Source organism: Anopheles coluzzii, chromosome 2 (genome assembly GCF_943734685.1).
Source record: "Anopheles coluzzii chromosome 2, AcolN3, whole genome shotgun sequence".
NCBI lineage: Eukaryota > Metazoa > Arthropoda > Insecta > Diptera > Culicidae > Anopheles > Anopheles coluzzii.
In genome coordinates this window covers 101,460,985-101,477,667 of record NC_064670.1, presented here as the reverse complement: position 1 = coordinate 101,477,667, position 16,683 = coordinate 101,460,985, and the positions used below count along the sequence as shown (strand labels likewise).

General features: G+C 46.3%; 4 protein-coding genes across 4 annotated transcripts; all 4 read left to right on the top strand.

The window, feature by feature from the left end:
* The first annotated feature begins 77 nt into the window (after window positions 1-77).
* LOC120950103 (endocuticle structural glycoprotein ABD-5-like) lies at window positions 78-627 on the top strand. Its single transcript, XM_040367867.2, has one exon. The coding sequence runs from the start codon at window positions 180-182 to the stop codon at window positions 507-509; it is 330 nt and encodes a 109-aa protein (XP_040223801.1). The 5' UTR covers window positions 78-179; the 3' UTR covers window positions 510-627.
* A 2,153-nt stretch (window positions 628-2,780) lies between these two features.
* Window positions 2,781-3,548, top strand: LOC120952805 (flexible cuticle protein 12-like). Its single transcript, XM_040372323.2, has 2 exons — window positions 2,781-3,001; window positions 3,125-3,548. Exons 1-2 carry the CDS (start codon window positions 2,877-2,879, stop codon window positions 3,312-3,314), a joined length of 315 nt encoding a protein of 104 aa, XP_040228257.2. The 5' UTR covers window positions 2,781-2,876; the 3' UTR covers window positions 3,315-3,548.
* Window positions 3,549-8,420: 4,872 nt separating this feature from the next.
* LOC120954034 (endocuticle structural glycoprotein ABD-5-like) lies at window positions 8,421-9,064 on the top strand. Its single transcript, XM_040374584.2, has 2 exons — window positions 8,421-8,644; window positions 8,734-9,064. The coding sequence occupies exons 1-2, from the start codon at window positions 8,529-8,531 to the stop codon at window positions 8,936-8,938; spliced, it is 321 nt and encodes a 106-aa protein (XP_040230518.1). The 5' UTR covers window positions 8,421-8,528; the 3' UTR covers window positions 8,939-9,064.
* A 4,166-nt stretch (window positions 9,065-13,230) lies between these two features.
* On the top strand, window positions 13,231-14,735 carry LOC120954035 (flexible cuticle protein 12-like). Its single transcript, XM_040374585.2, has 2 exons — window positions 13,231-13,471; window positions 13,968-14,735. Exons 1-2 carry the CDS (start codon window positions 13,344-13,346, stop codon window positions 14,155-14,157), a joined length of 318 nt encoding a protein of 105 aa, XP_040230519.1. The 5' UTR covers window positions 13,231-13,343; the 3' UTR covers window positions 14,158-14,735.
* Window positions 14,736-16,683: the final 1,948 nt, after the last annotated feature.

Here is a 16,683-nt window from a genome sequence, read left to right as displayed (position 1 = left end):
GCCGGCTGAAGGTCGTAATCGTACAGTGTTTGCAGGGAACTGTTTGAATTCGAGTATAAAAAGCTGGTCCCGCACTCTCGGACAGCATCAGTTGCAGCCTCAAACTCTGGACACAGTGTACTGCAGTGTACTACAACCCCTTCAAGCCCACGAGCCCAAGCAACAAAGCATCTTCAATCATGCAGACCTCCATCGTTATCCTGCTGTTCGCCGGCCTGCTAGCGCTCGGCTATGCTGCACCGCGCCCTGGCGCCGAGGAAAAGGACGCCCAGCTGCTGAAGTACGAGAACGACCACAACGGCATCGATGGGTACAACTTCCAGTTCGACACGAGCAACGGCATCCAGCGCCAGGAGCAGGCCCAGCTGAAACAGTTCGACGATGAAAATGCGGCCCTGGTTGTGCGCGGCTCGTACTCGTTCACCGGTGACGATGGGCAGGTGTACACGGTGAACTACGTTGCGGACGAGAACGGTTTCCAGCCGGAAGCTCCCCATCTGCCGAAGTAAGGCAAACGGGGTTTGGTTGGCAGTGTGTGTTAGTGCAAACTTTTTGCGATTGGTCCATATAGGTTAAAAATTTGTTTTTTCTTCCTTCGGTTTGTTAATTAAAGAACGATAGTTCATTTGAGTATAACTGGGTGTGCTGGAAGGATTCTTTTGATAGAAGATTTTGAGAAAAATGCTAAGAGTGAGAGATGTTTTGGGAATTTCTTAAGTCTCGCAAGCCTAACTTTTCAGCGTTTGAGGTCGTACAAAAGTGGCTTCTCACTACTAAAAATTTGAATAAATGAAATGACACAAACAACACATAAGTTGTTCTAAATGAAATACAGTAGAGTCTCTTAAGTCGTTGAGCGCATTCTTTCCGATATAAAATGTTATTTGTTATTAACAATTTACATCCATTACATGTCTTTCTAAGACAGATAACTATTTAAAGGAACAGAAGAGGACCCAAAAAGTACTTCATCATTCCTATTCCTAAGAGATGTATATTGAAGGATCTCCGAATCTGAGACTCTCCTATGTTAATCCCAAAGGATGTAGTAGTGTTGTCTTCTCTGTAACTATGTAAGCGTAATGATCTTATTTGAACCACCGAACGAACGAGCTAGTCCTCTACAGTCCGACCCAGTATGGTCCTGATAGAAAACCATTAAAATTTAGTTTTGTGAGGGTTCTTTTCATTTCTGATTGCATCATCCTAACGTAAGTTCAAAGTCTTAAAGATCACACAGCTATTTGTTATCAAAGTCAAAAAAATTACATGGAGGTGTAAAAGTTCCCAACATTAAGAACTAGAACGAAAACTTCAGATTCGCTGTATTAGAATTATCACCTTTACTTAAAAATAATAAAAAAGAAGCCACTGATATGCTCTAAAAGTCATGAGAATGAAAGTAGCTTTTAATTCTACTGTATGCAAAAGTTCAACGATCTCTACTGAAAGCTTTACCCTCACTACCTGATCTGAATTTCAATGAAATTGGTCGGCTGGACTACATAAAACCATACCGTACCATGATCACGAGATAGTTCACCCGATACTGCAGCATTTGACTCCCAAACAATGCGTTTGGTTGCGGCCCAAAATCCAACGGCTCTAGACCACCAACCATCTTATTATTCCGTGCACAAATGTGAAGCCATATTCATAATCATGCTACTTTTTTATGGACCTCAAAATCATTAGCCCTGTTTGTACACAAACTGCGACCAACTCCCCGGGGGAGAACTATTAAACATCCTTTCGGAAGCAACCTCAAGATTTTGGAGCAACATACAGAGAAACAACAACAACAAATGATTAAAAGAACCTCCTCATGGGTGCTTCGCACCCGTCCGAAATCGATCATTCTCGCCACCGGCGCACTGGGCCGGACCGGACAAAGCAGGCCTCGACATTTGCGCTACCTACTCGAAACCGTCTCGCGCAGCATGCCGCATGCGTTTGCTTCACGGTCGGTCGCTCCATTTCAAACGCCACTGACATTTCCGTTTGCAAATCGGTGAGCCCGCACACACTTGATATTGATTTATCCGGTCTTCCCTTCCACAGTTTATCTGCATGCATCCTGGCATTGAAATTTTCCGCCAATTTTTGGTATCGGTCTGCTGTGTGTCGGAACCGTTTTGCAGTTGCACCGCCAGTCCTATCTCCATTCTTCCGCGGCCTGAAGCAACGGAAGGGCTTCTAACTTTGTGCTGGAAACATTCAAAACCAACAAAAGACAGATGGAACATGAACATACACACAGACACAAACGTAAAGTCTAGTCTTGGTACAGCGAATGATGGTGACACCGGGCAGCTCGCTCTGCTCACTCATCATCGAAACCGGTTCAAAATTTTTATTTAGGGTGTGGGTCACATAAAAATTTGAATTCGCCCAGGCGCGTGTGTCGGGGCCGGTCGAATTAGAGACCGAAGCGGGTGTCGTACCCCTCCCTCTTCGTAGCTTATCTCGAAGCAAAAAGATGGGTCTGTGATCGCCTGTTGTGTGTGTGTGTGTGTGTGTGTGTGTGTTCCCACTCCCGCACCTTACTTTTTTCTGTTTGATGCGTGATGTGCCTTACTCCTTCGTGCCGTACCGTGCGGGAAGACAGCGTCAGAGTCGCCGGATTGCAAAACTATCCCGCGAGCCCGGGTGGTTCACGGGTAAGGGAGATGATATTCCCCCCTCCCCCCTCTCTCTGCCTAAAGATCGTCGTCACACGAGCACACGCACCTCCCCCCAACATTGGGTGAATGTGATTAGTATAAATAGAAACGCAAACCGCCACACTGCTGTCAGTTGTCTAACGTAGCGCCAGCAAGTCACTGTATTTCGTTACCGCCCTGCAGTAAATAGTGCAAAAAAACCCTCCTTCCACCATGAAATTCGCCGTCGTGTTTGCCGCCGTTCTGGCCGTCGCTCTTGCCGCACCCGCCGACGAGCGGGACGCTCAGGTGCTGAAGTACGAGAACGATAACCTGGGTGTCGATGGATACAACTTCCAGTGAGTGTCTTTCACGCAGTGCATTACAGTGACAGTGATCATCGCTGGTGCATTGGTTCTCGAGTGATTGGTTCGTGTTTGTGTTGCTGTGTCGCTCACCTTCCGTTGTGCTTTCCATCGCAGGTACGAAACCAGCAACAACATTAACCGCGCCGAGACGGCCGAGCTGAAGAACTTCGGAGACGATGTGGCCGCCCTGGTCGTCCGCGGCTCGTACTCGTACACCGGCCCCGATGGACAGGTCTACACCGTGAACTACGTCGCCGACGAGAACGGTTTCCAGCCGGAAGCTCCCCATATCCCGCGCCTGTAAGGAGGGAAACTAAGCAAAGGATCTCTCTCTCTCTCTCGCTCTACTTTTCCTTCTGTCTCGCGCTCTATTTCCCAAACACTTCTCTGTTATTAGCTTGTTAAGGTTAATGAAACATTCTGCGAGCAACAGTACACCACCACCTTCACCCAATAAAAGCTGTGACCTGAGCTGTGTTTTTTCAATGATAGCCCAATGAAAAAACCAGTACACTATTTTACAAAAAAAAAATACAAACCTTACCATGTGTCTTTTTTATTCCTGGTCTTCCTTCCCGAGGGTGTTTGGTCGATCGTATCGAATTATCGAGATGCAAACCTGAGATGCAATTCTGCTCCTTCTTCATTGTAAATGATCATCATCACTTTTATTAAGCACCTCGTTGGCGCACAAGGTGCCCATTGGCGCCCATCTTCATTCCCCGTCGGGTCTTGGCAGGTTTAATACCCGCACCCTGGGAAGTCCGTCAACTGCACATTATACGACCCTAATTTGCTCGATTATTACACCTTGTGCCGGAGAGGGAAGAAGAAGAAGTGTTGCACTTCAGTGGATGATCTGCTTGATGTTTTGTTGTCCCATTCTTCGCAAACGCGTTTGTCCTTCAGCTCCGATTTTCCACCGAAACCAACCAACCAACCAACCTACCCCATTGACCTTACACCCTTCGCCGGATAAAGATGTCGCCATGAAGCGTCGTTCCAGCTTTCTACAAGCTTCTTCTGGGAGGTTTGCTTTGGATTCGCTACCTAGTCAGGTTAAAGATCCTCCCCACGCCCGCCCGCGGGTGTCAGGTCGGGGGGGGGGGGGGGGGGGAAAAGATGTGCCGGACCACCGTGGCAAACCGTTTTGCTCGCATGCAAAGTGCCCAATAATTATCCGCAATGCTTGAAGACGCGCTTGACCATATTTCGTCCCCCTCGGGGGCAGTCCACTCGGGAGGTCGTCTTTGGTAGCGGCGTAACGATCGGCCGCAGCCTTCGCACTGGTCGTAAATTTTTCCACTCGCGTAAGGAAATACCCACTTTGCGGCAGCTCAACCCGGGCGCCCTCAAGATTGATGGAAGATGTCACCCCGCACAAGATGTTTAACGAGCCAAGATGCGCACAGCACTGACTAAATGCAGATGCCGGTTGGTCGGCGTTCCGTGAATTCAATCGTAAAGTAGAGTAAATGGTGCTGCCAACCCAACGCGAGTGCAAAGAGTGCATCTGTGCCCACCCCTCTCCCCATCTGTGTTTGCTGGCGTCTGTGTTTGCTGACGCTACCTGAAGTTCGGGAAAGGCCAGCGTGCTCACGGCAGTGTTGGTGCCGTACCTGGAGGGATGCAGTCGAATGGAAATTAAATTATCATACCCACGCAGATTGTGCTGTTGCTAAGGCTGCTGCTTTCATTGCCTCCAAAACTCAAGCTCATTTCGATTTCGCACCAACGGCCCTGTTTTAAAATAAAGGTTTGCAACGCGTCGTCACTAAAAAGTGCTATTTTTAAACTAATATTTCCGAAATTAAGCACAAACCGTTGAAGGATTTTGAACCGATCGGACTGGCTCGTTTTGAAGGACGCTCACTTTTGATGCGCCACAAACACCACATCATCATCATAATCATCTGCATGATGCTATCAGGCTCTCCTCCTCCGAGAGAGAGAAAAGCGGTGGCGTTTCATCTCCGTGTCTCCGTGAATGTTATTCCAATCGAGCTCCGTAAAAGGAAGAAGTCGTTGTCATTAATTCGCTATAGGTGGTAATGTTGGCAAGCGTACGGGCTGGATGCCATTACTGTGTTGGACATGTTTTTTTGACGCAGGGGTAGTTTTGTTACCAAGCATTACGTTTCACAGATGTCGTTTTACGCTTGAAGCTAGCAACATTTTACTACTTCTGGTTTGCTTTATCTGAAATACCACACCAAGTGCTTATAAGACAGTCTGTCGTCAAAGTCTGATTGGAAACGAACGTTTTTTTTTCAAATTTGAAATCCCTGCTTGATTTCTAACACGCGTCACCGTTCGCTACCAAAGTCGCCTAAATGTATGCAATCGGCTGTTTGTTCGATTCTCTTTCACTGCAACCGTTTGAAACGCTTTCAAACGGGCTTTGCTTGCACAGCAAACACTTTGTCAAGCCGTTTCAGTTTAGAAAAAAAAATGGAAAGGGGGAGAAAAGGATGTCAACTACGATTACGTGCCAATTGTGGGCCATAAATTGCTTAACCACAGACATTGCAGCCCACACAGCATTGATGATTCAGCAGCATCCTACCGGCGGGAGCGAATCACGCACGCTGGCCGGTTTTATTATGGATTGTGCACACAGCGATTACATTTTTTGCTGCCTTCAATTCAATGAAGCAAAAAACCCTCTCTTCGTTTTTCTTTGGACGCCTCAAACGAGTGTACGAGACCGGAAGCTGAATGCATACTGAAGTGTTGCTTTAGCTCCACTCGCGCAACATGGAAGGTGTAAGATGTGGCACGTACTTTCCGACACAGCTCCAAGAAATGATCGCCCGGGCTTAAAGTAGGGAGAGAAGACGGAGCACTTAAAGCAAAGGCCTCAAGTGAGCTGTTGACCACGGTGAAGATCGTGTCGCTTGCATGGAAACTTCCAAACTACACCGACCAGGAATTGCATTGAGACTTCAAATTTTGTCAACCAAACATAACTTCATCGTGTCGTCGCGCCGAAGGTCAACACACCGAACAAATATCCTCGAGCGAGTGCGCAATATAAGCCCGCTTGTTGGTGGGAGGGCGCGATATTCTTGACGCAGTGGGCCCGCGCGCCCCGCACGCTTTGATGAGTACATGGCAATCAAAATATTAGCCCAGTAAGCCCGCCCGGTCGAGCAGGTTGCTTTGGGCGCGCGATTCCCCCCTTTTCGAGCAACCGGTTTCGTTTTGCGGCGGGAAGCTTTCGTGTGCTGTTTTGGCACAACCCCCTCGCTGGTGTGGCCAATGAAAGTGAAGGTGAAGATGAGTGCTACAACTGCTCATGTGTTGTTTAATGGTATCTTAAGCTGTACTACCCTGTAGCCTGTAAACTGTGGCATTGAAAGTTACAGTGAGCGAGGAGCGCTCTTTTTCACGCACAGACAAAAAACCAAGTTCTGGTGTGTATTTCTCTAGAATCAATCTTTTCCGCCCAATCGAACCACACGACACCAAACCTGATACTGACATTAAGCAGAAAGAAAATCGACATCTATTTACCATAATCAACCACTTATCTAAAACGGCTCCAAAAGTCATCACCTCTGGTGGTGTTGGAAGAAGGGGGAAATAACGCCCGAAACCTCACTCTGGCCAGCTTGCGACCAGCTTTCAAGCGTGTGTGTGTGTGTGTGTGTGTGTGTGTGTGTGGTTCCGCAAAAGGTGCCATGTCCGGCAGACGGGCACAAACTGGTTTAGATTTATAATCAGCCGATGGTCGCCCTGCTGCGATTTGATATCTTTCTTCACTTGTACGCTCGTTTGCATAAACGTGGAAAGGATGAAGTTTTGCACCCAGAACGATATGACAAACGTTTCGCTTTCGCCTTCTTTTTGTGAGATTTTTTTTAAATATTATTAAAGGTAATTTCTGAATCATGTCACATGATTGAAGGTGTCTCGAAGGGCGACAGTGTTGACTTTATGTTACAAAAATGAAAATTTTGCACTTTACTACTCTGTGAAGAGTCCAAAGGCATCAACTCTAACGTCTAGAACTAGTTAGAACCTTTGGAACAGGTTTGCCTCTCCCCAGATCGCTTCTGTGATCTCCACAGATCATCTAACACCTATCGATAGCTGAACGATCGAGGCTCGAGATTTGGGTAATTTGTTTCACCGTCGCAGCAGCAGAACAACGTTCGATCTTATCTTCCAAATGCGCCGTTTCGTTTACAACGGAGTGATCGTTGAATATATTCACAAACCGGGCAGCGGATCGATCATTTCGTATGTATCTCCAGTTTGGCGAGGCGCGGAAGGGTTCTATTTTTAAGAAACTCTTCATCTTCCCATGCATTCGATAACAAAAAACAAACAAACTGTTGTGATGTAACTGCTTATTGGCTTCATTATTTAAATAACGCAACATAAACAAAGCTGATATCAAATTTAAATGTATCCAAACGGACCCAGAACGAAGAACCGGCCCGGCTCTTATCGCACAGCATTAATACGATGACCTTTTCGCGGACGACTCCGCTCCTGGCCGGCATGATGTATTAATAAGCGATGTTATTTCTCACACACACACGCACACACGAGCGAAACTCACAACGAAAGTGTTCTCCGTCCCGAAACGGAGCGAAGCTCCAAATAAGGATCGGATTGCTTGCTTTTAGGTTTTGCTTTATTTTTGGGCGGACAAATCACCTTTTTTTCAATCTTTGCAAAAGCCACCTGTGTGCTGCGTCTGGTGTGAGTGTCTTGTAGAACGAGAGAGGCAGAGGTTGAGGAGTGACCACACAAAAAAATAAAGACCGTCGGTGTCCCCGTGGTCGTCCCGATGGGGTCATAACTTTAATTTCGGCTAATGCTTATGCTAATGAGAAGCGATTTTATCAATGAAACGGAACGTGTCAACGGGTGCAGGAGGCAAGAGGGGGTAGTATGGGGAAAGTCCACCGACCGACGACGACGACGATGATTGCATTCGTTTTTTGTGAACTGGATCGTTTTGTAGACATTGTGGCCCCAGCAACTTGTGGAGCAGATTGTGGCCTGCAAAAAGTTTGGAACCAGTGTTGCCAGATTTGAACGTGCGAATCCAGCGACACTTGCGTAGTTCACCGAAAAGGCGTACAGCGCCAACAGCAAACTACCACCTTTCGGGGCAAAGGTTTGGATGAGGACAGCCAAAAACAAAAATAAGCACGAAAAGAGTAAGATCTCCGGAACGAAAACAGGAAAAACAGGACACACTCGAGACCGCCCCATGCGAATCGGCCCGAATGTGCGTTTTGTGGCAGATTCGGGCGATGTCGTTCTGGGTGAAATAAAACTGCGGCTGCTGCTGCTGACACTGGAAGTTCTGGCAGAACCAAATTTGCATAAGATATGGGAGAGCTAGAGCACCCGGCCCGGGCAGGAAGGTATATAAAACCGGCCGGTGCATGGCGTGGTTCAGCAAGTTGTGTTCCCAGCCTTCGACCAGTACGGTTCACGCCCGGTCCCAGTTTTCCCTACTTAGAAGAAGTCGAACCACCGACCCAAAACACACACCATGAAGACTCTGATTGTGCTTGCGCTGATCGCGATCGTGGCCGTTGCCGCCGACCAGAACGCCAAGGTACTGCGCTACGAGAACGTCCAGGACGGTGATGCAAGCTACAAGTTTGCGTAAGTATTGCACAACCATTGATCATCATATTGGCAGTAAGTGGTCGAGCAGTCCTTAATGAATGAGAATTTCTTATTTCCCATTCTAGGTTCGAGTCGGACGATGGTATCGCGCGCCAGGAGCAGGGTGAGCTGAAGACTGAGGAGGAAGGCATGAACGTGCAGGGTAACTTCAAGTTCGTCGCCGACGACGGCAAGGAGTACGTGGTGCAGTACGTTGCCGACAGCCAGGGCTTCCATCCCGAGGGCGATCACATTCCGAAGGAGTACGTCGAGAATGTGCCGAGCCTGTAAGGAGGCCGGGTTTGTGCTATGGCGAGAGTTAGAGATTAGATCGTGATAACAAAAGCCTATCATATGGAACAAAACAAATAAAGACCGTTGTACTGTTGTTCTGTTTTTGAGGGCAACGAAAACGTATGAACGATTAGTTGATCTACAGCTACAGCTACAGACTTACAAGATGACAAAATGACTCAAATTGATGACAAAAAAGTGTGATTAACGTTTGAGGATTAATCAAGGGTACCGAATAGTCTATTGGTGAATTAGCGAATAGTATTTCGCCATGTTGATTGAGGATTTTCATTAATTTCAGGAGAAGCAATAGTTCTTCATAACTTTCGTATTTTAGGAACCTTAAATAATATTCATTTTTATCATTCAGATCGTGATCTGATCAGATCTTGGATGATCAACTCACTTTCATCAAGCTCGTCTTGGGTCCCTGTCATGTATAGACCGTTCCCTGTAGCAAGGGCTGACTATGCGGGTATGTAGTTGTAAATACGTTTCGGAATAGGTCTACCTACATAAGTTAGCACGAAATAGAAGAGGAAGATTCACATAAAAGTTATTGTACTGTTCTTTACATATATACATATATTAGGATCTTCCCAAGATATTGCTTGTCTCTAGCTTGTTGGTTGTGGTTAATGTTGTCTTTGTTATTCAAATTTGTTGAACTCCTCAAGGCTTTCTTTCAATTATTTAACTAAACTCATAGTCATACCTAACTATGAGTATGACTATGCGATTAGCTTAAAAAATCGAAAGAAAGCATTGGAGAGTTCAAAACATCTGCATAGCATGTTAACTGACTTTTCAACCAAATTCCAATCAACTCCTCCAACGATGAATTCTATCATTTCAACTCGTCTTACACACAACATCATTTCAACAAGTTCCTGAAATTACCGCCACACTGCGCACTTTACATACTAACGTCGTACAAGGAAACCATGTACGTTTGGAGATATTTGCACGAGCTTTGAACTTCCGCCGCGGCCTGTGTTTGTTTGCCGTACAGCTCTTCCTGGATTGACGACATTCAGTATTTTGGCACATTTTTTGGAATACGTTTTCTGTACCAGCAAGATGCAGATGATGTTACTCCAATACACCGAGACACGGTTTGAGCAAATATGGCTAATTAAATGCAGCACAGATTGTGGACCTAATATTTGATGTTGCAGTGTTGCGGAATGTCAAGTTCAACCAGTGTTTGGCAGTCAGTTGGCTTGGCTTTGTCCCTCTTTCAGACTGTGTGCACAGACAGAAACAGATGTTTATGAGGATGTCCTTATGAACAGCAGATATCTGCTATAATTTTGAAAACCACTCTTTTGATGGCTCTACTAATAATGCTATAATCTTAATTATAAAATCATTTCTGACATTAAAACAATTCCTTCTCATCCCCGTATTAGAGTTCCATTCAATCGTTGTATCAACAACTTCCTGGCTCTTTCGGCTTTTGATGTTTAATTCGCACAAAATTTTGCCAACATCCTTGCCCCTATCGCACGGAATGATATAATTAAATCGCATGTCTTATTGCTTCCTTTCGCCGGTCCAATAATTACCCGGGCCGAGAACCTATCACCAAGTCAAACACAATCAAAAACTACCTGTGCGATCGGGCGAACCGATTCGGAGCGTTTCGTTCTCGAAATAAAACCATGATGAGAGCACCAAACAAGCAGTTGGGGCCGCCGCTCCCGAATCGCCCCTCGCCATCTCGCTGCTACCAAGGTGTGGGGTGAAGCCAGCAGGAAGAAGACAGATTGGACCCGAGTGAGGGTCCTTCCCTCACTGGCCAAAATTTGAATCACAAATTTGGCGGACCTTGAACGCGGTCTAGGTTTTTTGAAGTCTCCCATGGAGAGTGTGGACCGTGTCCCCTGCACAGGTCTCCACGCCTTCCGCGCCTTGTGTGTGTGCTAGGATCTTGAGAGATTTCTGTTGTAGCACCCGGCCCCTCCCTATTGGGCTGATTCTTTCTTCGTTGGACGCCACAGAACAGGTTCGGTGCTGTAAAATTGTTAGCCTTTTTTTTTTGTTTGGTATTTGATCATGAGCCATGATCATCATCGCAGCCAAACATAGATGTGATGTTAATTTTAACATTTGAATATGATCTAAAATTAACCTCCACACACACACATACAAACACATGTCCCGATCTGAAATGTGCGCGAGCTGCGAGGACCGGTCTGTACCAGTAAGGAGGAAGATGCAGCATTAATTTGTTTCGTAAAAGTCGCTCCAATCACGCAGACACTACCCTGATCGTCCTAAGTTCTAGTGTCCAAAAGACTCTTCCTAACCGGTTCGGAGCCGGAGGGCGCGGTTGTGCAGAGAGCTGAGAACCGAACACGAAAACGATACGACCATGGTGGGAAGACAAACATTAGGACCAGTTTTCCCTTTCGTTCGTTTCCGGTTCGACATGTGTGGGGGATTTTTTTATCTTCGCTTCTCTCGAATCGTATCGAAAATGAAACCCTTCTGCTGTAACTCCTCAAACCGATGGCTCTGTAACGATGAATGCCTATCGGAAAAGGCCATCAACTATCGGGACCGCCGAACTACTTTTTAGGCTGCGAGGTGGGGCAACCGCCCGACGATCATGTGAAGAAGTCGTGGTGCGGGACTTTAAGGTCGCCGAAGGGCTGCAACGGGCGAAAGAGGCACACGTGCACATCCCACCGGGCGGGATGGACCCCATGATGGATGCCGTTGATAAGCGGAGGTTAGCCACCAGTTGATTCAAGGTCAGCGCAGAAGAGAAAAATCAGGCTCGATGATAAGAGCGAACCCTCCCCGACAGACATCAGCGCGTATGCAACTTCGAGACAACGTTCGATGGCGCGCGTGTGTGTGTGTATGGTGCGAGATGCGTCAATTTATGCTAATCGGATTAAGCGATTCAAAGTCGGGGTGGTCAGTGTTTTTGGACTGGCAGACAGGTGGAACTGGAGAGACCGGCCCATCTTGCTGCCGTAGCCGCTGTAAAATATCGCCATCTTAGTCCGGGCGGCAGATAATCTTCAAACGCTAGTTAACAAATATCGACTTAAAGTAGCTTAGTGAGCCTATTTTACACCACCGCATTAGAACATGTATGTGCAACGAAAAAAAAAATCCGCAAAGTTTTGCTTTTGCTACGATGCTTCTTAATGCGCAGCATCCAAACTCACACACCTGTCGGCGGCGCGTAAGAGTGCTTTCGGGAGGGCAAAAAAAGAGTTTCTTTTAATCTGGTTCTTAGCGGCGTGAACGATCGCTTTCGATCTTCTTTTGCGAATGACGTTTCGCTGCTAGATCAAAGAGCTTTACCAATATAGCTAAATGACTTCTTAAAAGCTTTCAATATACATAAAGAGCTGTGCGATAAATATATTAATTATTGCTGTGCTTTAATTGCACTCTAAAATCCTGTCATACAAAACAAAGAATCTTCATTCCACAATTCGCTTAAACCACACATTTAAACCGATTTTACAACCTTATTGTTTTCTTCAACCCCTTCAAACAATAAACTTTTGCCAATCCATAATGACTCGCCGGCTTGATCATGAACTTTCGTTGATGAAGATGATGTTTACCGTTCGCAAATATTGCTGCAAATTAATGAGCGTTAGTGACATTTGGAAATAGTTGACCCTCTCTCTCCCTCTCTCTCGCTCTTGCGAACCCTCCTGCTGCCATGCGAACAATAAAAATATCATCCCGTCGCTAATGCTGCTACCAACCTCATCTCAGCAAGTCTAGCAGACGAGTCTAGCAAGATCACGCACCGCTTCATTGACACCTTGTGATTCGACACAGCACCAAACAGCCTCCCAGCCCGCAACATTCCGTAATCAAAAAATTTACACCAGTTTTATGAAGCTTAGATCGTTTTTAAAGCTCCTCTACCCCGGTCGAAAAAACAAAACGTACAAAATTTGCCGGGCAGCAGTGCGATGACAGCATTGGCAGGGCCTGGAAAGTACCGCCCGAGAGCGAGATGGATAGAACGTCGTATGAAGATTCACCCGTCCGGCTTGCACAGACGCCGGATTACACGTACGGATGATTGTATTTAAATTTCTACAATACAAAACCCACCCCTATATACACATACGCACACGACCACAAAGACGATTCCGGTAGAGCACACACACTCAACAAAAAATGGCTTACTGCTCATCCCTCCCCGGCACGTTGCACGTTATCGAGCGCCTCCACCAGGATACAGCAGCATCCGCGACGACGACGGCGAGCGTTTTGGGTCGGACGTGTATAAAAGAGGTTTGCAGATCGGTTATCGGCATCAGTTGTCGCTTGTCCATCTAATCAGTTATCACTGCTTCGCGGAGCCACGTTCTCAGTATACTCAGTACTCTCACAAACCCCACCCCAAAACCTCACAATGAAAACCATCATTGCTTTCGCTTTCGTCGTCGCCCTGGCCCTGGCCGCCCCGCTCGATGACTCCAAGAACGCCCAGATCCTGAAGTACGAGAACGACAACATCGGTGTCGATGGATACAAGTTTGCGTAAGTGTGGTTTTCGCCATCCTGGCAACGGAGTTTTGTCAGTGAATACGAAAGATTTCAACAGGCGCGCTAAGCGACGAACCACCCCCTCGGTGTTCCGTCCGAGTGGAAGTGATCGGTTTTAGTTGGTTTGCTCTCTTCTGTTTTTTTTTGTGTGCGTGAATACGTTAATTGCTTACGACATACGAGCGAGATTGAAGAGTGTGAAGCAACCGTGCGCACGGTCTCAAATCTGCACCAATTGCGCTCCTGGCTCACGGTTTGTTTGTTCATTATATGAGCGGTTGCATTCACGGTTACTGCTACGGCTCGGAGTTTGTGTTTGTTTTATCATTTTGTCATCAGCCGACCGTGCGTCTCCCGGAGGCACCATTGAGCAACCCGTAGTCGTAGTTGATCTCGACCACACCCATATCAATGTTTATCTTTCTATTTCACGACCAAAAAAACAGGCAGCAGTTATTTTTTCTCACAAAACGCGTTCTTCTTTCCACAGCTTCGAGACCAGCGATGGCCACCAGCGCCAGGAGCAGGCGGAGCTGAAGAAGCTGGGCGATGATGTGGAGGCCCTGGTCGTCCGTGGCTCGTACTCGTTCACCGGTGACGATGGTCAGGTGTACACCGTCAACTACGTCGCCGACGAGAACGGATTCCAGCCGGAGGGTGCCCATCTGCCAACGGTTTAAGTCGTGAACAGGCCCTGCAACAGGCCCTACCAAGCCACCAAACAACACCAAACAAAGTCTTTAAAAAAAAACCGTGCACCATATTTCCATCGCTAGCGATGGACTTTGGGTGCACCAGAACACCACACGACCCGCGAAACCGAGACGAATAGTAACGAACATCGGTGAGGACGCGTCCGTTTTGTCGCGGGGATGTAGATTTTTGAACTTTTCTGCACGCTATCGAACACACGCTTTCAACGCACTCCAACGAATCCCTTTCGTTCTCGAACGATTTTTGTGTACATTTTTGCGTTTAAAGTATCGTTTTTTTTACTCTACATAATCTCCTTACTTGTTAAGTGAAATCCTCACCGAAAATACAGCACACAAGTTACCAGCAGGACAAACAACCCCGCTTACAGGCACCAGGGTCTAGAGGCCAAAGATGCTTCGGGCAATGGCGTGCACTCACACACACACAGCAACGTAAAATACTCACACACTGAGCAGACGTAGTGCTCGCGAATGTACAATTTGCCATACCGAGCTGTTTGTAATGACAGTTTACCGAAATACATCTATTGGGGAGAAACAAATCGTGTAGAAAATGCAAGAGTCTTTCTTTGTCCGAAAACAAAAACAAACAAACCTTCGAGATTCGTTGAAATATTCTCCACCTCGCTGCAATCATTAGGAGTTAAACGATGTCGGAACCTGGTCGAAAATACCTGTTATGATAAACACACCGAAAGGTTGCTTTTTTCCAGCCAAACCGAGCCCTTCTTCACGCAGCAATTAACCTCCGCCGAAATTAACATCATTCACTCATTGCTCAATGTTGAGTGTGTGTGGAAATTTAAATTTAATGGCTCAAAAGACACCATACACACACACCAACGCGTGAAGCAGGGAACCCTTTTGCCAGCCACCTCTGGGACGAATAATTAATATCATTCACATCTAAACCCTCTCTCTCTCTCTCTCTCTCTCTCTCTCTCTCTCTCGCTCTCCCCAGAAAAGGCCACCCCACGCTAGTTCACCCTCGAAGCCGGGTTGAACTTTATTCTACAGCGAATTTCCATAAATCGTTATCAAAATAACTTTATGAGCAAGGGTTGTGAAGCTTTTCGTGGAGCCTACCCCGCACCAGGGTCGTGCGATACGGAATCGTGAATCGGTTCGTTAAGATGCGTGTGCTGTGGGGATGATTTTTCCGTTTTTAGTTCAAGGTAAGGCAAGGCCATCAAACGATCGATCGCCTTGGCGGGGTTAAAGGATTTACTGTACCGCGCAGCTGCTAATGAGATGCAGTTTAACCCGCTTTTGGACCATCTTTAGGCGTCAGTGTGACTAGCAATAAGGGGGAATATGATTTAGGGATTGTGGAATGTGTCGCCACGCTCTGAGAGCACCCAATGTGGGTGCGAGAATCAGTGAGGTGTGATGGACAATATTGCATCAGGATGTATAAGCTTTAAGCTTGTTGAATTGATTTAAAGAGTCTTTTCCGGTTGGTTTTGATTTAAACTAGCATAAAACAGTGGATTACGATTTACTATAGCTACTTTTCAATTGGACATGGCTTCAAATATAAATAAGTAATCTTCAGTGCCGGTCTGGTGGTACAGTCGTGAACTCGTACGACTTAACAACATGCCCGTCACGGGTTCTAGCCCCGAATGGATCGTGCCCCCATTCGTAGGACTGACTATCATTCTATGTAAGTCCAGTGAAAGCCTAGCCCATTCGTGGTACAGGCAGGCCTTGACCGACAACCTATACAATGTCATACATAGGGTAGCATACAATGTTTCCCACGATTTATTGGTCAGCTCCCATGATTTTTTGGTGCGTTCCTACGATTTTTTTATCGTATCCCATGGATTTTTGGTTCGTTCCCATAAATTATCGGTATCGTTCAATTGGATTTCAGTACAAATAAACCAAAACAATCTGGGAAACGGAGAAAAAAAAAATGGGAACGCACCAAAAAAATTTGGGAGCCAACCAAAAATTGATCGGAACCAACCAATAAATCGTGGGAAACCCGGATTACAGGGTTCCTATATTATGGAACAGAGTATACGGTATTATATTGTCGAACACAAGTTAAAGAGAAAACATAGTTTATTTTCTTAACAAAACCTCTGATACACGTTAAGTATTTTTTAATTTGAAATTATTTTCGAAATTCAAGAGCTTTCCCGCTACCCGTGCTTTTTCGAACTCGGCGCTTTAATGAAGCTTTCAATGAGCTGTGTAACGCTACGTAACGCTCGATCAAAAGCTTCAGTGTTGATCATCGCATTTCAGATGCTGCTTAGATCATTCGCTTATGAAGACGTCAATACTAAACGTTACAATAACCGATGAAACGGCTCCTCCTCCCAACAGGCATTTCTCACGCTGTTCACCTTGTGGTACCATATTGTTGCATAAATAACGCACTGAATGATCATTGCCTGATCACATAGCCTGTGACACATGATCGATAGGCTAGTTAAATTGTTGAGCCGCTTCATTTTGTCAAACAAGCAATGATCA